General features: G+C 40.8%; 1 protein-coding gene across 3 annotated transcripts in view; it reads right to left on the reverse strand.

Moving 5' to 3' along the window:
• LOC131678382 (dynein axonemal heavy chain 7) overlaps positions 1–21,118 on the reverse strand; it is a 45,810-nt gene that overhangs the window by 11,091 nt on the left and 13,601 nt on the right. The window contains exons 1-11 of one of the 3 annotated variants that reach the window (XM_058958467.1): positions 20,026–20,170; positions 16,361–16,684; positions 16,094–16,304; positions 15,669–16,041; positions 15,374–15,610; positions 15,123–15,314; positions 13,962–15,056; positions 13,482–13,894; positions 9,740–13,418; positions 9,162–9,683; positions 8,806–9,102 (exon numbers count right to left, since the gene is read on the reverse strand). In XM_058958467.1, coding sequence (XP_058814450.1) covers positions 8,806–9,102; positions 9,162–9,683; positions 9,740–13,418; positions 13,482–13,894; positions 13,962–15,056; positions 15,123–15,314; positions 15,374–15,610; positions 15,669–16,041; positions 16,094–16,304; positions 16,361–16,676 — 7,335 coding nt within the window. In that variant the 5' untranslated portion in view covers positions 16,677–16,684; positions 20,026–20,170. Of the gene's footprint in view, positions 1–8,805; positions 9,103–9,161; positions 9,684–9,739; positions 13,419–13,481; positions 13,895–13,961; positions 15,057–15,122; positions 15,315–15,373; positions 15,611–15,668; positions 16,042–16,093; positions 16,305–16,360; positions 16,688–20,025; positions 20,171–21,118 lie in introns of those variants that run through there. The other 2 variants (XM_058958466.1, XM_058958465.1) reach the window with 2 other exon arrangements.

Here is a 21,118-nt window from a genome sequence, read left to right on the forward strand (position 1 = left end):
AAGTGCTTCAGCAAATTCAGCCGCAACATCACCAGCAGCAAGAGAGCAGCCCAGTGAGGCCATACCGAGCACGAATGGCGACAAACCAATGGGAATCCAAGGAAAGTTAGGGTATCAGGTGCGTACTCCGAAATCAAGCATAACACAAGAACACCAGCAGTCTGGGTTGCCTAAAGTAAGTAAACAGAAGCAAAAAATTGAAGAACTCTACGAGTTCGTGAAAAGCAAAGGCAACGTGTACAGACAGATCAGGGATGTAGTAGTCAGCATCAAATCGGCCGTAGCAGCTGCCAAATTCGAACAGATGGCGCTCCTGGAGAGAGCTGAAAACGCCACTGAAGACCACGGAGGTAGCGAAAGCAGAAGCTTATGAGACGCAGAGGGATAATCGGTATTTTCCGGTAAGTGAAAAGGGTAAGGAAAATACCAAAAAAAGAGAAGAAACCGAAGAAGCCCAAGAAAGTGAAGAATAGCGAAATAACTGACAAATGGCGAATGGATGGCGAACAGTAGAAATCAAAGCAAAAAGGAGGAAAAACAGAAAAAAAGGATGGAAAGAAAGAAAGAAGAACGTTCGACTACGCCAAGTATAAGGCACCCTGCATTGTTGCGGAGCCCCACGGTTTAACATCGATTTCGTATGCTATCAAAGATATTATTTTCAGTCTGTTAGGAAGCAAGGCTTGAAATTTAAATACCCACTCGGCAAATATTTTTCTTCGCGGACCCCAGGTTGATAATCACTGGTATAAGGGACACGCTCTAGTCGCCAACGATGACGTGACGTATGCTGCGATCCTCAAAAAGGTGAGAGAGGATCCTAAGCTGGAGGAGCTGGGGGAGAACGTAGTAAGAACCAGGCCCACTCAGAAGGGTGAGATGCTGTTCGAGAAAGATCCATTGATCAAGAGCTCGGCCTATCAGAAACTCGTGGCAGAAGCGGTGGGAGGAGAAGCGAATGAGAGAGCTTTAGTTCAGGAAGCAGTGGTCGAGTGCAAGAATCTGGACGAGATCACAACGGAAGCCGAAGTGCGGCAACGAAAGCCGATAATAAAGCAATCTGTAACCTGCAGAAAGAGCAGATGTAAATCAAGTTGAGGGAAGCGTATAGTAGCACAACGACAACAGCGATACGCTTATCGACAGCCGCAGCCAACCAGCTTCTGTCGGCCGGTAAGATCAAAGTAAAGGACAGATCTGAGCTGTGCCGAGAATGTGGGGAGAAGGGAAAAATTCTCCCTAGAAACTTCACAAAGCAACCGAAGTGCACTGTAAACAAAAGAGGGCGGAAAGATCAGATGGCGGGAGGCGCCGAAAACAAAAAGGCGAAGCCAAATCAATGATGATGGAAATATCTCCGCTTAATATCGACAATTGCGGCATTGCATCGCAACTATTGTGGCAATCAACAGCACAAAAGACGTGCGACGTTCCAATTAAAGCAGAGCCGTATCGTATTCCTGCCGATACGATTACCTGGGTGGTGGATAATGCAGAGATGGCTGAAACACAACTGATGAGCGGCTTCCCTGCCCAACAGGTGGTGGGTAGCACACACGAAGGTTTCGTGATCGCCAAGATCAACGACGTATTTGTATGTAGTAGGGCATTGCAAAAAAAATTTTTTTTTGAATTCTCAAAGGCCCCCCCTCTCATATTGTGACAAATGTCAAAGTAAGCTCAGATGCCAAATTTCACATCATTTGGACAATTCTAGACCCCCGCCCACTTCGCTTGAAATTTTTGAAATTGGTGCTATGGGAAAATGTGGAGGAAAAATATATTAAATGCTATAACTTTTGAAATAGCAATCAGAAAATTACAATTCATACCTCTTTTTAAAGGAAATAACCTTAGTATTGGAATGAAGATATTCCTGTTCCTAGAAAAATACGGGAAAGTGGGGTATTGGGTCATATTGGCCCCAAAATCCCTTATTTTTTTAATTTTTCTGCTCCGTGGTGCAAACCATACATATTTTGCAGTTTTTCTAATGTGAAAAAAACTCAGAAATCGAACGGAACCTTTTAGATCTTTGCCCGAATACGAGAAGTTGGGGTTATAGAGCCTTTAGTCATTATGTTAAATTTTATCATTTTCTCGTGCATATATCTCTATTATTCTTCATTCAATTTTAATAAATTGTACCTTGTAAAACGTGGAAAATTCTTTGAAATACAACAAAAATAGATTCGTTTGCGTTAAAATTCAAAAACATGAAATTTTTTGACATTGACTCTACAAACCACATTTTTTCATTAAATGTCCTAATACCTCCACTTCACCTATTTTTCCAGGTATGAAACTTTTCTCATGCGATTTCTAAGCGTATTTTTCACTATAAATAGTAAATTAAATAAGAATTTTGTTGTTAAATGGAGTTAATGTGTGCGATTTTATGATAAAAATGTGAAATCGAGACTATATGTCAGAGGCAGCCCTAAGTTTGCGCCGCTAAAACAACAAAAATGATCCATAAAAAATTGAAAAACGATCCATAAAAAAGTTGTCCATGTTCCATAAAACCAAACTGAAAATCCATAAAACAATGTGAATGATCCATAAAAAGGGGTGATTTGATCCATAGATTATGTAAAATTGAACCATAAAATGGTCGCAAAAGAGCAATAAAATAGTAATAAAAAAGCAATTAAAATCAACCAATGCCCCATAAAAATATTGGAAATGTTCCATAAAATGATACATTTTCCGCCATAAATTAACTGACATTGATCCATAGAATATTAACAATGTACATTAAAACACGTCGATATGTTCCATAATATCGACAAAAATGTTCCACGGTATTACAAAATGGAGCAATAAAATGTCAGAAAAAGTTCCATAAATTTGATAAAAATGTTTCCTAAATAATTTTTCTTAGTCCATAGAAGATGTACAAATGAACATTAGAAATGATTCATGTATCGAACGTTAAATTATGGTTCATGGATATTTACAAAACGATCCATAGGAAAAGAAAATGTAAAACGATCCATTAATATGTGCTTATGCACCAGAAAAATTAAATTTAATGAATTCATGCGAAATTTTTGCTATTCGAACTAATAATAAAGTTTATTACATTTGGTTGTAATGTCAAAGTACAACAAACAATGCATACATTATAGTTAAACTTCAGCTTCCGTATCCCACTAGTCAGCTAACTGACCTTAGCTAACCTGAAATCATTATGGCAACTCTTTAAACGTCAGGATATTTATGATATTAGAGCGCTGAGAGTTATTAGACCACTGATACAGGCTGGCATGAGTCGCAAATACTATCTGAATAACTATATGAAGCGAAAACGGACACTTTATCCATGAAAACTGACTAATGTGGCTACGCCACATCGCTTTCTAGTGCACTGTCCGACTTCGCTGCCGCTCAGTCGGCTTTTAACTAGCTATAGCCCCTATGTTTAAGTAAACCGGGCAAACGAGAGGACCACAGGTTTGCTTGTAATTCCAACTACGGGTTAATCAATGCCTCGTCCAACGGATCCTCAGCGGCTTTGCGCCGCTTCGGATCCTTGGCCTCGGATATGCGGCCAAGCCGCATCACACAAGCTCCCAGTATAAGCTCACTTGTTAAAACACTGTCACTGTTATGAGAATTATTAAGCACAACTTATTTTTTCAGTTTACCATAAAATTTCGCATGAATTCATTATATTTATTTTTTCTAGTGCACATTTTCTTTTCTTATGGATCGTTTTGTAAATATCCAAGAACCATAATTTAACGTTCGATATACGAATCATTTCTAATGTTCATTTGTACATCTTCTATGGACCAAGAAAAATTATTTAGCAAACATTTTCATCAAATTTATGCAACGTTTTTTGACATTTTATTGCTCCATTTTGTAATACCGTGGAACATTTTTGTCGATATTATGGAACATATTGACGTGTTTTAATATACATTGTTAATATTCTATGGATCAATGTCAGTTAATTTATGGCGCAAAATGTATCATTTTATGGAACATTTCCAATATTTTTATGGGGCATTGGTTGATTTTAATTGCTCTTTTATTACTATTTTAGTGCTCTTTTGCGACCATTTTATGGTTCAATTTTACATAATCTATGGATCAAATCACCCTTTTTTATGGATCATTCAAACTGTTTTATGGATTTTCAGTTTTGTTTTATGGAACATGGACAACTTTTTTATGGATCGTTTTACAATTCTTTATGGATTATTTTAAATATTTTATATGCAAAAGTACATTTTCCCATATGTCAGATAATTTGATGTTTCTGAATTTTACCGGTAACTAATCTATTTTTATTTTGTTTCTTAGATTTTCTACGTTGAACAAAGTACAATTTATGAAAATTGAATGAACAATTATAGAGATATATGCACGAGAAAATGATAAAATTTAATATAAATGACAAAAGGCCCTATAACCCCAACTTCTCGTATTCGGCCAAAGGTCTAAAAGGTTCCGTACGATTTCTGAAATTTTGTCACATTAGAAAAACTGCAAAATATGTATGGTTTGCACAACTGAGCAGAAAAATTCAAAAAAAATAGGGGATTTTGGGGTCAAATTGACCCAGTACCCCACTTTCCCGTATTTTTATAGAAAAAGGAATTCCATTCCAGTACTAACGTTATTTCCTTTAAAAAGAGGTATAAATTGTAATTTTCTGATTGCTACTTCAAAAGTTATAGCATTTAAAATATCTTTCCTCCACTTTTTCCCATAACACCAAGTACAAAAATTTCAAGCGAAGTGGGCGGGGGTCTAGAATTGTCCAAATGATGTGAAATTTGGCATCTGAGCTTACTTTGACATTTGTCACAATATGAGAGGGGGGGCCTTTGAGAATTCAAAAAAAAAATTTTTGCAATGCCCTAGTATGTAGCTATTATACTCCCCCACGGTGGACACTGGAGTAGTACAATCGGATGCCGGGCACACTAACCGACTCGTTAGTCGGACGAACGTCAGTTGTTATAGTAGAAAATTTGAACGCTTGGGCTATGAAGTGGGGTAGTAGGCTGACCAACGCCCTCGTCAATGCGAGGTTTCAGCTTACATACAGCCCTGGCGAAGCTGTATGTAAGGCTGTGCAACGAAAGTTCCGCTAGCACATTCCGTAAGACGGTTGGGAATCCATTGTCGACATAACATTCGCTGATGGATACCATGCATTGCGAAGTTAGTGAGTAGTACACACATACCGACTATCAGGCGATCCACTACACCATTGGGCGGCAGAATCGCATAGTAACGCGGAGAGTGAGAACTGGCGAGCGGAAGTGGAAAATAAAGGGCTACGATAAGGACCTTTTCATGAAAGCCCTTCATGCTGACAGCCTCACTCTAATTTCAAATGCCGATGAGCTGTCGGAAGCATTACCGAGGGTGTGTGACGTAACAATACCGAGAAAAAGAAGCTAAGGAACTTCCGGCGTCGGGCGTATTGGTGGAACGAAAGGCTAAGCATCCTCCATGCTGCCTGCCTAAAAGTCAGAAGACCCGTTCAGAGAGCAAGATCTGAGACAGTCAGAGAAGAGTGTAAGTGTGAGAGACATACCAAGCATCGAGAACCGCTTCTAAACGCGAGATAGTGCTCCACCTGTTACAAGGAGCTGTGCAGAGAAGTAGACGCTAACCACAAGGGCAACACTTACCGTGTCGTGTTGGCCAAGATCAAGGGTCCAACGACGCCAGATGGAATCTGCGCTGACAAAATGAAAATTATCGTGGAGGGTCTTTTCCCGACACACTACCCAGCCACATGGCCGCCTAACCGTACGCAGATGCAGAAGGTGGAAACACTAGTGACAATCGAGTCTCAAATGACGAGCTCCTTATAGTGGAAAAAGGAATGACAGCGAAAAAAGTTCCCGGTCCGTACGGTATCCCATACGTGACACTGAAGATCGTGATCCTAGCGTTTCTTGACATGTCCAGGATCGTTCTACAAAAATGCCTGGATGAGGGTTACTTGCCGTATAAATGGAAGATCCAGAAGCTGGTGTTGCTGCCAAAACCAGGGAAGCCACCACGAGATCCAACATCGTATCAGCCAATATGCCTGCCTGGATACTCTTGGTAAGCTTCTGGAAAGGGTTATCCTCAACAGGCTGACAAACTACGCTGAAAGTGAGAACGGTATGTTGCAAAAGCAGTTAGGATTCCGGAAAAGGAATTTCGACGGTGGATGGCATCCGCCCAGTCACCGCGAGTGCGGAGAAAGCACCAAAGAAAAAGAGACGGGGTAATCGCCACTGACGATCGTCGCGAAGAACGCGTTCAACAGCAGCGCAGGTGGGTGTCTATCGCCATAGCGCTGCGCAGAATGTGGGTCCAGGACTATTTGTGCAAGGTTCTTAGTTTCAGAACCAAGTACTGGCCTACAGGACGAAAGTGGGGCAGTGCCCCATACTCGACCTAACGCTCTGGAATGAAATCTACAACGAAGTGTTAACACTGGAACTACCCAGAGAAGTCGAAACTCTCGAGGAAGTGGTAATGTTAACGGCAGAGACAATAGGCATCGTGGAAACCTGGAGGCTGACTTCAAGTGGCAGCTGGCTCACCACAAGACCGAAGCATTATGAACTTGATGGTCAACGATTTGATAAATTAAAACAGCCATGTCGGCTATGTATGTGAGAAGGCTGCGAGGACAACTAACGCATTGGCAAGGATCATGCCGAACAACGGAGGATCAAGATGCAGCATGAGACGTCTCCTCTAGGTATCTCATCCTAAATATTGAGGTGTGACGTACCGGTCTGGACTGCTAAGCTGAGCTCAAAGCGGAACCGGACGAAGTTGATCAGCATGTTCCGCCTAATGGCTATTCGTGTTGCGAGTGCGTACAGATTATATCACCGAAGGCGGTATGCGTCAGCAAGAGTGGGATAACGCGGAGAAAGGAAGGTGGACCCACCGACTCATCCCAAATGTGTCAGCCTGGGTGCAGAGGAAGCATGGTGAGGTGAATTTACATTTGACGCAGTTTTTGTCCGGCCATAGATGTTTCCGGAAGTACCTGCATCGGTTTGTCCCGAGTGTCTCACACTGTGCAAGAGACACTGGAATACGTAGTCTTCGAATGCCCTAGGTTCGGAGAAGTTCGGAGGGTTATGCCTGGTGTGACAGTTGACTGTTGACAATATCGTCGAAGAGATGTGGTTACGAGTATACTCTCCGAGCTGCAGAGGAAGTACCGAAGGGACCAACAAAGTAGCGTCATCGACTAGAAAGCCGCCGTTGAACCATAAATCGGGTTTCTGGAGAAATTTTGCTACCGGGGAACACTCCGTCGCTGTGGACTAGGTCCACCGTCGGGGACCAGTTGAGTAGTACGCGACGTAGTACCGGGTTTGGGTTGTTGGGACGCCAGTGAACCGGACGTCAGGCTTCACCGGAATTGCCGGACCGACATCGACATCATACTGGGTAGCTCGTGAGAAGGCTAGATCCGCCGCCGGGGATTAGAGCGAATATACCGCGTCGAATAGCTAGCAGTGGGTCATTGGGGCGCCAGTAAACCGGAAGCTGCACTCCAGCCGGAATCGCTGGAAAGACCTCAGCACCTACTGGCTGGCCCGTTGAGTACACACTCAATTCGGCTCGTCAATTTCCCAACAGCCATGTAGTCAGCAAATTTAGAAACTGATACAGTCGTGATTCGCTGGTTGGACACTTCTTAACTGGACCGTTTTTTAGTTGGACCTCCGCTAGTTGGACCATTGTCCAACTAAAAAGCATCTGAATGTCAAAATCTCGTGTCAAATTTACTTTGACAATCAATCTGACAATATTTAGAGATGTCAACAGATGAATTTACACTGCCAACATCTCCTTTGGAGAGTTTTTGACATACGTCAGTCGGTCCAACTAGCGAATCAAATTCGTTAGTTGGACAAGGCTGTGGCCCAACCAGCGAATCACGACTGTAGTGTATTCAATGGGGACACGAACGTGAGTCGTGAGTCCCATACAGTGCCAATAACTACAGGCCAGGCTTTTGCGATCTCGATGAACTGAATCGTATGGCATACGGTAAGCCAGCCAACGACCAGTGACCTTCGCCTACAAAATACTGAGATACTTTCCTTTTCTATGAAAAGCAAAGTTGTCTACATGATCTTGTTTTTGATACTTATTATATGATACAGTGAAGACCCGTTTTTATCAGCCCCTTGGTGAATTTTAGGCTAATAAAACGGGGACATTTACAAAATCGGGACATATATTTTTCTTTCTTTTTAAGAAACTGAAGCTCTCAAAATATTCTTCTTTAGTCCCTAGATATAGCCTCATAACCTTTCCTAATTATATAGCTTAAATTTCTCTTAAGGGGGTCTGACAGTGCAAAATTAAAAAAAAAACAATTTATTGCATATTTCTTAACTCTAAGATAAGAGAAATATGCCCAAGAAAGGATTTACTCGAATTCAACATAGTTCGTCTGCTAGAGCCTATCAAACTACTAATTATCAATTTTCATATGAGACTGTTAAATTCGGGTCAAAAAGCTGATAAAATCGGGGGTAGATAAAATCAGGGCCTGATAAAATCAGGTCTTCATTGTATTACGTAAGAAAGGATAATGTAGCGTTGACATTAGTGCTGGTTGCCATCTGCTGATGCCAGCATTCTGGCAACCAGCATGCTACCAGCATAATGTAAACGCATGCCATCTGCTGGTGCCAGCTGCTGGCAAGCGTTTACATTATGCTGGTAGCGTGCAGATGGCAAACAGCACTAATGTAAACTGGGCATAAATGTCATATAAAATATGTAAAAAAAATCAACTCCTACCGTAACAAATAAGTTGTATAGCGCAACCGGGCTCCCATCGGTTTGCTGTGACTTCTCCTTCTGCCGATCAATTTGTCTCATTTTTTCGATGATTTCGGCTTTTTCTTCATTCGTAAACAAGTTCGGAATTTCACCGGAATTCAGCATATTGTTGATATCTTCCAGAAACGATTCGTCCTTTATCTGCGAGTCTGTAAACAGGAAAGCGATGTGTTGATCCGACGAAGCCACTTTCTTCAACAGATTCTTCATATCCTCTCGCCACTCATTCATTCCATATTGTCTAGAAATCTCCACCTTTTGAGGAACAAACATGTCAAACTGTTCTAAAGTTCATACCACCCTTGCAGTCATACCTGAAATAGCTCATACGAGCATATGTGAGAAGCTATTCTCGCCAAAGATTGCCTTCCTGACCCTCCAACTCCAACTAACAAAGCGTGGCTTCTCGGTTGTTTAATTATCCTGCAGATTCGTGACAAATGCTCAATTGCAAAACGGAACAGAACCAACGTCATCGGCTTCTTGGACATGTTATTAAACTCCACTATGTAGGATTCAATCACAAATCCCAGCTCCTCCATATCTTCGACTTCCAGATACAGCTTTGTATCAGCTTTGGGATTTGTAAAATCGCAAAACATCATTCCACGGAGATGGTTTTCACGCAACTGGCCGCCCTCAACGAATCTATCAAAAAGATCCTTCGGATCTTCGTGCATGTATTTGTCGATGACGGTACACAGCTCGTTAAACAGCCATTCACGATCCGTATCGTCTACCAGCCGATCACCGTACACTCGAAGAATTTCATGAGCCCATAATCTTCTGATTGAATTCAAACTTTCCGTACCTTCGGGAACTGACAGAAGCACCCCCTACAAAATTAAATAAAATGATACCAATAATTCTGACTCAGCACAACTATACATACCTGTATTACTCTGGAAAAATCACGTAGATTGAACATGTAATGACACTTGGCAGGCGTCGGTAACAGAATACGTCTAGCCTCTCTGTAGATCTGTAGCGTAGACAGTACGATTTCGTCGATACAAGGATCAAACTCCTTGGAAAACCCTCTGGTATCCAAATGCCACAGTACGATCTTGCTGAAAATTGATGTCAACGTATCATCGTCAAACTCGTCCAATGAAATCGTGTTAAAGTGTCGTGAAAATCTTGCCGTCACCGTATTACCCGTACTGGGCGGTCCCATAGCGCACATCAATTGTAAATCTATCAGTTTCATCGGGACCACATCTCTTCTATCATACCACATGGCATGGTCGAGAAACATTCTGACTATTTCAATTGGAGGCTGTGCGCCGTAGGTCTCTTTCAGGGGCATAGAGACGTCGTCTATGAATATTACGCATTTCTTTCCAAGGGGTGGTCCAAAAACTCCCTTACGTCGTTTGTCCAACTTAGACATTACAATGTCCTGAACTTGATTTGCTGAGGTCTGCGCCGAAAAGTTTATCAACAGTGGTTTGAAAATGTTTGTGTCGTTTCGTTTCAGAAGAAAATCTATCGTGTAAGCACTTTTGCCCGTTCCCGTCGGACCTACCAGCAGCAACGACTTACCATGTTGAATCAGAAGTTCCAAAAGAGCAGTGATTCTTATGGTTTCAACAGTTGGAATAATAATTTGATTAACCGGCATATCGCGTTGGATGTTAATTGTCTGGCTGATTTCCTCTGCCCAGGGACGCCATTTGCCTTTACCCTCTTTCGTGAAATGGTAATCAAATACGGTGCCTCCTCTCGGTATTTGAAAGATGAAGGGTTTCGTTAGGTTCGGCACTTGCAGTGCGGTTGGTATTTTAAACTTATCATTGATTTCGGTAGGAAAGACTTTCTCCGTGAGAGCACGAAACAGTTCGCTGAACTTTTCCCGACTTTCAGTCTCAAGCGGTCCTCCGATAGCCCAAATGCAAGAAAAGAAGAACACACCTTCTAGCTGCGCTCGTACGTCCACTTCGGACACCGTTTTCATATAGGTCTCGTTCCGATAGTCATCCATAAAGCAGTCGAAAAGGTTCATCAATGACTTTACCAGGTTCGAGTCGGAAGTGGGCATCATTTCCCTAACCCCGCCCTTGCGAACGAACCACAGGAGAATGGGACAGAATCGCGTGAACATCTGCGTTATTACCTGTTTGTTGACCGAGTGAAGGGACGGTGGCAGTGTGTTTTTCCATGATTCCAGCAAAGGCTCCCACCCGAGTGTGCTTGGCTCCAAATAAATCATACCACAACGGGACACCGTGGCAGGCGATGCGACATCAAGGTCCATCACTTCAAAGATCAAGTTTGTTGTTGGAGCTAGCTGAATTATCTCTCCGGACATCAGACAGAGCTTCTTGTTGTCATCCAACACGGTGTTCATATTTTCAATCCAAATCGCGTCAACCGGGCCATCAAACAACAACCACTTCCTGTCGGTCGTTGTACTGACGGCGAACTGCCGGTAACTGACAGCTAAGATACCGTCGCTCCATTCGTGCGAAACTGGATCGAATTGGCCATACAACTGACCCATCGTGATAGCTTTTGGGTTCATAACAGTGTAGCACGCTTTGTGCTCACCCATTTCTCCTTGCTCTTCTATGTAACCTAAAGCTTCTGCTAACATCCGGTAAGCCGTAGTCTTTCCACCGAAAGGTGGTCCAACTAGCATCAGCCCGTGTCGTACTACAATCATCTCGTACAGCTGTTGCACCTTTTCGAGGAAGAATGGAGTACACTGCATGTTATTGTGCTCGCAGGCTTTTCGTACCGCTGCGTCGAATATTTCGTAATCGGGAGTCGGCAGCACTACCCCTGGGAATAAATCCGATATTATTCCTTGGAAAAGGGGAACGTCTTGATTCAAGAATTTGGCGAGGTTGACATCCTTGATTGATCTGAGTACCAGGATATCTTCTACTTCGGCTGGATATCTCAGTTTCAAAGCCCCAGCCGCCTTCAGTACCGATTTAACTGCACGCATCCCATAGTCGTAGTGCGGTTGTGAACTCAATTGTTCGGAACAAAGGCGGTACGTTGCAACAATTTTGATAGCTAGTGGTTTAGCGTTCAAAAATCCGTACGAATACAGCTCAATCTCGGAGATCAGTGCATAGTCTGGGACCATCATAGCCACCGAACGGAACAATGCCTTCAGGTTGTCAGGAAGCTCTGACCGTCCCGCATAGCCAGGATTCATCGTAATAAAAACGGCACATGTTGGATCCAAGTTCAGAAGAGTTCCTTCAAAAACCAGTGTTGGTGATCCGGAATTGATACCACGCTGAATGGTCAAAATTTGTTGAGCTACAACCGATAGCACCTCCAGATCGATTCGGTTAAACTCGTCGAAGCAGGACCAAGCCCCGCACGACGCGAGACCTTTAAAGAATTTCCCAAGTGCAATGTAATCCAGTCCATCCGAACAGTTAAAAACGACGCACTGTTTGGCGACTGCTTTTGCCAAGTCTTTGGTGGTCTCCGTTTTTCCTGTTCCTGCGGGTCCCTCGGGTGCTCCGCCTAAATGCAGATGTAGTGCACCGAACAGTGTTCGAAAGCATCGATCCGTTAGTGGGGTAATTACCAATCGTGATGTGTTGCCCAAATATTCATAACCGTACTTGAGAGTTGAATTGATCATACTGGTCATCAGCTGTTTTTCTTGCATATAGTATCTCAGTTGAGCCAACCAGTTAAAGTCATCGGATTTGGTCGTCTTCTTTTCAATAAGATCCGTCAGCACATCACGTGCATGGACATCCAGTACAATCAAGGCTCCTAGTGTAATTCGATTCTGTAGTGCTAGTTTTCCCCTGACTAAATTGACTATGTGCGAAATTTGCGTTTTGCAAGTTTCTTTGTATTCTTCAAGCGCGTCCAATGGATCGCCACTGTCGAAACACAAATTAACTTCCAGTGTCCAGAAGGCACATGAAATGCTTTGGACGCACTGTCCTGGCCACATGATAACCCACTCGTGGCGCACTGTTTTGGTGTAGGAATTGTACGACTCGTCGATTTGTATACGCACACTTTTCTTCATCGATTTCTCCAAATCCAGCAGCCATTTTTCTACCTGCCCCTTTGCCTTACTGGTTGAAACCTCATCAGCCAGAGCAACTTCTTCACCTTCACTTGATCGCATCATGGTAATATCAAGCGATTCCGTAAAGTTCAACGTAGCGATTCCTTCGAAGCACTTCTTCAGATGTGGTTGCACACGGGTAGGATTCTTCGTTTCCGAAAGAATCTCCAGTAGTTCGTCGTTGGAGAGGAAGAAGAACCGTGGGAAGTAGAGACGTTTTTTCTCCAGATACTCGTTGAGACCTTTCTGAATGATCTCCAGAAGGCTGTACGACTTCTTCAATTTCTCCGACATTTTGTCTATTTCAAGGACCGCAAGGACTTTGCTGTCGGCGAAAACTGTCTTCATAAGATCCTTCCAGATCTTGTCCACCGCACTGAAGCGACGACCTTCTTCAGGCATTTGCGATTGGATGTCCGGGCTGGAGAAGATCGGCTCCAAATACATCCACGTCGCCTGCACCCGAAGCCAATCGTCCAGAATATCTTGCAGTAACATTAGTTTCTTTTCCCAAGCCCTTCCAGCGTTAAAAAAGAACAATGATTAGTTGCTACGTGGTGTTATACAATGTTGTACTTACAAAATGTCTGCCTCAAACGGTTTAATATACAGCGAACTCTTCATGGTTTGTGTTTTGATTATATGATCATCGAGCAATACCTGAATATCGTCCACCGCAGACAGAATGTAGGTACCCGTATCCCTGTATGGCAGCACTATGAAGGCCATGTCGCTCCATTCGTGCACCATCTTGATCATAGCTTTTTCGAGATTGTTTTCTTTGGTGGCACTCTCGGATATCGCCTCGAATCGTTGAATGTAGTCATCTAGGCCATAGTCGATTACCTTTTCCAGCGTCAGATCTGGAGCGATTTTGATAGGGAAGCCGATAATTTCCGAAACCTGCTCCCAGTGGCGTTCCTTCATGCCAGGATTACCCAAAGTTTGAACAATCGGTATGTGAGTTTTGAACTGATCGATACGGTTCTTGATCTGTGAAAAATAAAAAGAAACATGATATGATTGCCAACGATCGTGATGCAATCCAAGAAGTGCTAACATCATGCGCCAAACGCTGGGTCTGATAAGAGTCTGAGAATTTCTTTTCCAACTTGTACACTGTACGATACAGTGAACCAACGGTATCTTCCACCATTTCGGGATCATGCGAACCCACTTGAGAATGCAACCACAGCTCATGTTTATCCATGAAATCCTGACCAGCATCGTACAACTGCTTATACGGGGTCAATTTGTCGTGACACTGTTTTCTCAGTGGATACTGTGATAGCTCCCAACCGTACGCTATTTCTTCTTCGTTGATCTGATCGATCTTATCCATTGCCGTTAGTAGCTTGTTGTCCAGCGCTGTGGCCTTCTTCTTATATTTCTGTAGATGCTTGATGTCACCCCAGACTTCGTAGTCTTTCAGCTGACCCCAGTAGACCTCTAGATCCCGTCGGAAATTCTCGACTCTTCGTTTTAAAGAATCTTGGTATTCTACCATTTTCTCGGCAATTATATTTTTGTGATCCTGGAAGATTGTAGGCATCTTTCGGTACCATTGAAATGTGTTGTTGTTCTGTTTGATCTCCAGTGGCGTGAATATCGTGTAATCGGTTAGATATAGCAGGTGACTCAAGTTGACCTTCAGTCTGTTTTCCATGTTTGGAATGGTTGTTTCTTCCATAGTAATGGCATATTCTTTCAATGCCATAAGTTCGGCAGTATCCTTCGGCACAGTTAGTATTTTGGTAGCTATTGCTTCATATTCGCTGGCAAGTACAGCGGCAGAGTACTGTTGATCCGCGGTCATTTTGACAATCAGCTCTTGCTGCATAAATTTTGCCAACCCCTCAAGAGTATCAACCAATCCCTCCCGATGAAACTCATAGAAACCCATCGATATCACTCCGTATATCTCTTTGGCCACGTTGTCTTCCATCTCCTTATAGTGTTGAATGTACTGGCAGTATTGCTCAAAATTGGGGCGTTTCTCTATGAAACGCTCGATTTCATCTATGTCCGATCCGTTCATCAACGTCATGTACTTGTCAAAATCTTGCATACGAAGCTCCGGACCAATTCGTTGCTCCTCGAGGATATTGTAGATTCTGGTCTTACACTCAGAGATTACATTGGCGGATATATCCGGCTGAAATATTCGATTATAAGAATAATTTTAACATCACTGACTACATACAGACAATAAACAACAAACCTTTAACATCGGATCAGGGCAAGGAATGTTTGGTCTAAGTTGTCGTTCGATTCTTTTGAAACTTTTCACGGCTTTGACAATGTTGTCGATTATTTTAACAATCTCGATTTGAAATCGCGAAAAACTTGGAATAAAAGAAAGTGTATCTTGATTTTCCAACAAAATTGTTAGACGAAATCCTAGATTCGATTTCTACAATAAATGAATACCAATTACTATTTTAAACCAAACCCGATTTAAAGTTATCCTACCCCAACATCGCATATATAGTTTGTGTACGCCATGATACTGTTAACACAAAGATTCTGCAATTGACGTGTCATCAATGTGGCTAACGAATCGAAAAATTTTCGCAACATTTTCGGTTTGGTTGCTTCATCGGGGATCAATTTCTTCCTAACTCCTCTGTTGATAATTGTCTTGATGGATCCGTACCACTTTTCGTTTAACGTTATTTTGACCTCTTCAATCTGTTGGTTCACTGCGGACTGAACGAAATGTATATATTAACTACGTTTGAAGAAGGCACAGATTTTATTAAAGTACCGTAAACTCTGTCAAATCGAAGGATTCTCTTTTGCCTTGAAATTGTTTCATATCGACGAGCAACAAATCCTTGAACGCGGAGTCCCATAATTCTAGTACTTGTCCCGAACAAACATTAATCGAAAATAGATTTCGCTTGATTTTTGCCCGATTCTCGTCATATCGATGTTTCCACTTCAGTTTAAGGTCTTTAATTTCCAACCGAGCCGGTGTAATTTCGTCCTTCTTCATGTACTTAGTCATTGCGTCGCCAAGCACAAAATCAACGACTGCTTTCTTCACTGCCAGCGAGTAGTCGTCCTTAATCTCGTCGAAAATAATACGCAAGCCTTCCTTGTACTTGGTAAGGTTTTTCGGTATCAACTTTAAAATTCTACAAAGAAAAACTATCTTAAGCAATACGGGCCTAGCGAACAACTACTCACCTCTGGAGGACACGTTTGTCAATTGGCGCCACGTGGATAGTGTCAATGCCATGTCGAATGTAGTGATAGTATCTCAGCAACTCTCGCTCTTCCACGTTTGGGAATGTGTTCGCGGCATCATCCTTCTCGTGATCCTTTCGAACAATCAACTTTATCAACCGCTTCCGAAAGTCTTCGCGATCCTTTCTCAAAGCGGTATACGATCTGACCTCTGCTCAGGACAAATTATCGTTAGTAGAACCAACCCTTAAACTGTAACTAACTCACTTTTTTTCTGCGCAGCACTCCGGCTAGACCTTGCTTTCGCCAACGACGACGGTCTCATGTTCGGACCGTGTTTTAGCAACTTTTCCGGCAGGGTGAAAACATTCGGGCCAAGAAAATCGCAATCCGTTGGCATGTTCAACTCCTGCCAGATCCGTTTACTGGTGTACTGCGGGTTTGCTTTCCGATTGATACCAGCCAAGATACGGGACGAACTGGACGGACCGCCGGTTTCATTCTTATTCACCTTCCGAATGTCTTCCATCAGACGGGTTCGTGGCAGCGCAGGTAGCCTGCCATGCTGAGGACTGCGATTCATGTCTGACACTGCTGGCATAAGAATTGAATATTTGTATGAAAGTAAATTTCAAATTTGCACAAATAATAATAATAAAAAATTCAGTTGACGTTCAATAGCGGAATAGATCGAATTACGAATTTCGAGGTTGACCAGTATCATTTGTTTTCGATCACCCAAAAGATCCAAAATAACTATTAGTGCGAGGTATTCACTAGTTCCAATTGTGACCAGATTTTCTGAATCACCGAGGGATATTATGATCAAATTATATTAAATTATAGTCGGGAAGAAGCGAACTATTTCATTAGAAGATTATCCCTACGATCATGTAACTCGCGTATCGCTACTACCCAGCAAATGTGCGACTCCCGCTCTCAGTGCCTCAGGTGCCGAATACGCTCGTGGCTAACCGCGGTCAAGAAAACACCTGGTAAGTATCCTCAAGCAAACACCTCTTTTATTGAATTTTGTCGAAAAATCATTCAAGAGAAGTTGATATTAGGGTTGTGGTACCGGTAATAACGATACCGAAAATCCCGGGAATACTCGGCGTTCCGTAATACCGGTACTGAAAAAAGCCAGATCGGAAAAGTCAGCAAACCTCCATAGTTTACAGGAAAGTAGAAGGCTTGGTATGCATAAAAGTCGAAACCAATTTACAGAAAAGCGATAATGCCAAGAGGAAATGCAACCAACGTACACATATTTACAGTCTCGCTTCGATTTACTGTTGACAAGGGGGTTTCTTACATTTACCTCTGTTAAAGTTGACATTTACTATCTGTTGAAGTCGACAAAAGTCGCACCGCTTAGCAGTTATTGCACGGAAAAATACAATCGTGAACAATAGGTCACGATTTCGTGAACTGAACGATTTACGAAAACCGTGACCAAGTTCCTGAAATTATGAATAATAAACCTCGTATTCATGAAACTATTTGTGTTTTCTAAAATAATATTCACGATTTCAGGATCTTTGTCACGATTTTAAATATTTTAGTCACGAGTTGTGATTTAAGTTCATGATTTCAGGATCTTAGTCACGATTTTCGTAATTTCTGTTCATGTTATCATGATATTTTATTTTAGAGTTTACTTTCAAAGAGTAGTGTAACTAATGTTCATGATATCAGCAGTTTTATCATGGTATTCGTAAATTTTCTTAGCCTTATCGTGATATATTACTTTTTGGTTACTAATAGTTTTTTTACTCGGAATAATGTGACAATATGAACTGGATCATTAAAATAAGACTCATACGCGATATCTAGTTCTGTGAACTATATCACGCATACTATTTTGGGTTCTCAGTGCAGTTTTCGTTTTCTGTCCGGATATCACAATGAACCTTATCAAATAAATAACGATGTTCGAGGTTCTTAAAGTTTTTTTTATATCTACTGCTCGTACCTATTACTGGTCGCTAGCAGCTGGGTATTTCATATCAAAAAGTGCATGGAACAAAAATGATACCACGAATAATACTCCAATTTTTGTGATAGAGTTCACGTAAAAATTTTATTACCATGTTGCATGAAATTGTAAATGATTAGGGATTTCTTCTAAATATCACAAGCACGCCAATAGATATTAGATAGATCGTAAATCATGTACTAGGAACCATGAACCAGCTCACGAATACATGAATAATATTTTATGATTTCGTGAACTTTTTCACGAAAACGAATGATAAGTTGTGACTATTAAACTTGGTATCATGAATCAGTTTACGAATATATGAATATTATTTCATGATTTCGTGAACTATGTCACGAGCACGGATATTGGATCGTAACTAATATATTAGGAATCATGAACCAGTTCACGAATACATGAATAATATTTCATGATTTCGTGAACTATTTCACGAGTACGGATATTGGATCGTAACTAGTATGTTAGGAATCATGAACCAGTTCACGAATACATGCATAATATTTTTTTTCGATTTCGTGAACTATTTCACAAAAACGAATGGTAAGTTGTGACTATTATACTAGGTATCATGAACCTGTTCACGAATACATGAATAATATTTCATGATGTCATGAACTATTTTACGAGCATGGATATTGGATCGCAACTAATATATCAGGAATCATGAACCAGTTCACGAATGCATGAATAATATTTGATGATTTTGTGAACCATTTCACGAGCACGGATATTGGATCGTGACTAATATATTAGGGATCATGAATTAGTTCTCGAGGATTGAATGGATTCATGAACAAAATTTCGAATTTCGTGAAATAGTTCACGAAAAAATAGCCAAGATATTTTGATTTTGTGAACTATTGCTCCTATAACTATGAAAAAATAATAAGTCAACCTTTGGTTTTATGAATAATGTTCATAAAGTTGTGAATTAGTTCTTGGTGGAAACCGTGACTGAAGTTCACAAAACAAAATCAAATATTTCCACTAATGAAAGCGTTATGCGGGCGTTACTGAAGGGAAATTGAACATAATTATAAAAGCCATGATTTTTGGTCATGGTCATGGAAAACGTAACGTAAAAACGTGATTATTCCAGAATTCAGGGCACTTTATTAACGATTTTGGGAACAATTTTTTTCCGTGTGGATTCAAAGTGGCCTGTATCTCGAAATAAAGGAAGGTGGCGCATTCGAAAAATACTTTCTGCTGCAATGAGACATCAGTTTCAGTATTCAATTTCACTTTGAAGCGTTTCTCGAATCATTTGAAAAAAAAATCGAGTGTCGGCATTTTACCGGCACTGCCGATACTGGGGGCTTCAGTACCTAGTTATCATATTTCCTTAAGGCAATTCAAAAATACTGCATCCTTGAAAGCGACATTAAGGTTAGACAGAGAATAGGGATAAATCGAAAACGAAAAAAGCCGAGTGTTAGATCTTCATAAAAATTAATCAGTTTATGTAAAATGTTGTTACAGTACTGCTGATTGATTTTATGAAAATCTAACATACGGTGTGGAAAAAACTGCTTTTTTCGTTTTGATTTTTGCCCTTTCGCTGTTCAACCTTAAATGTGCGTGATATTCGCCGATGTAAAATAACTATTGAAATCCATAAGAATCGCTTATGATACTTTGCGACACAAATATCTCATATGAAAATCATAAGTTTGTCTTATGATTTGGCAAAGAAAATCGCCATCTAGCCACTTACGGATTTCATAAGATATACTTATGAAATTCCTAGGACGTTCTTATGATCTTCATACAAGTATGCTTATATTAATCATCTTGTTCAAATATGAATTATAAAAGAGATTTCTTGTAAAGTTCATGAATGTTATGCGCCTGATATAATAAATAAGAAAACATTTTTTATTCATTTTTTCATGTATTTTTATTAATTTTTAAAAATAACTATAATTACCCTTATATTCAAAAGTCTCCAATTGGAAAAATATTACGTATTAGGAAACTAGATGTTTCCAGGTGGGCTCAGAATTGGCCAATAACCTACGGTAGAAACTTCTGTTATTGCACAACATTGAAGAGATACTGTAAAATATTAACAAAAAAATTGAATCATTAAACAAAAAAATACTTACATTTTTTTAAAACAGAGCGCCATATCAAAACTAAATCCAACAATGCTTTCTTGACTTATGGTATTTTCACAATAATATTTTTATAATTATCTTAGGACACATGTATGAATTTTATAAGGCGAACTTCTGAAATTCATATACATGCTTATGTAATGCATAAGCATCTAATGGAATCAAAATCATAGCTGGAAAATGTCATGGTTATGACCAGTCATCTGGTGACTGGTCGCATGTTTGCTCGTGACATGTACAAGTTGCGGATTCTAGCGATATGTGACACAAGCGCGTGTACTATGACACGATACATTTTCCCCGTGACATGTCAGAAAATTTGTACATGTTTCAAAACAAAACTGGTTTGTCAAGCGGCTGTACATTTACTGAACTGTGACATGTATGTTCGTTTGCGAACGGTCGCGACAATAGAAAAACAGGTTTGCTTGTTATGTGACATGTCAACAATGAACCGGTATGAAAATGGGTAAAATATTGGATACCGTACTTTGGCGGATAATTGGAAATATAGAAAATGAGATAATTGTATTTCTTTCAACATTTCACAAATAAATATTGTTTGTTATTGCGAGTTACGAGGTGTTGAAAATCAATAGTTTTAGACATTTTAAACGCACACTGGGAAGTAAATGCGTCAAAATCGAAGAAAATTCAACTTTTCACAGATAAACATTGTTATTGCGAGGTGTTGAAAATCCATAGTTTTAGACATTTTAAACGCACACTGGGAAGTAAATGCGTCAAAATAGAAAAATTTTCAACTTTTCACAAATAAACATTGCTTGTTATTGCGAGTTAAGAGGTGTTTAAAATCAATTGTTTTAGGCATTTTAAACGCACATTAGGAAGTAAATGCGTCAAAATCGAAAAAAAATTCAACTTTTCACAGATAAACATTGT

This window comes from Topomyia yanbarensis, chromosome 2, assembly GCF_030247195.1.
Source record: "Topomyia yanbarensis strain Yona2022 chromosome 2, ASM3024719v1, whole genome shotgun sequence".
NCBI classification, from domain to species: domain Eukaryota; kingdom Metazoa; phylum Arthropoda; class Insecta; order Diptera; family Culicidae; genus Topomyia; species Topomyia yanbarensis.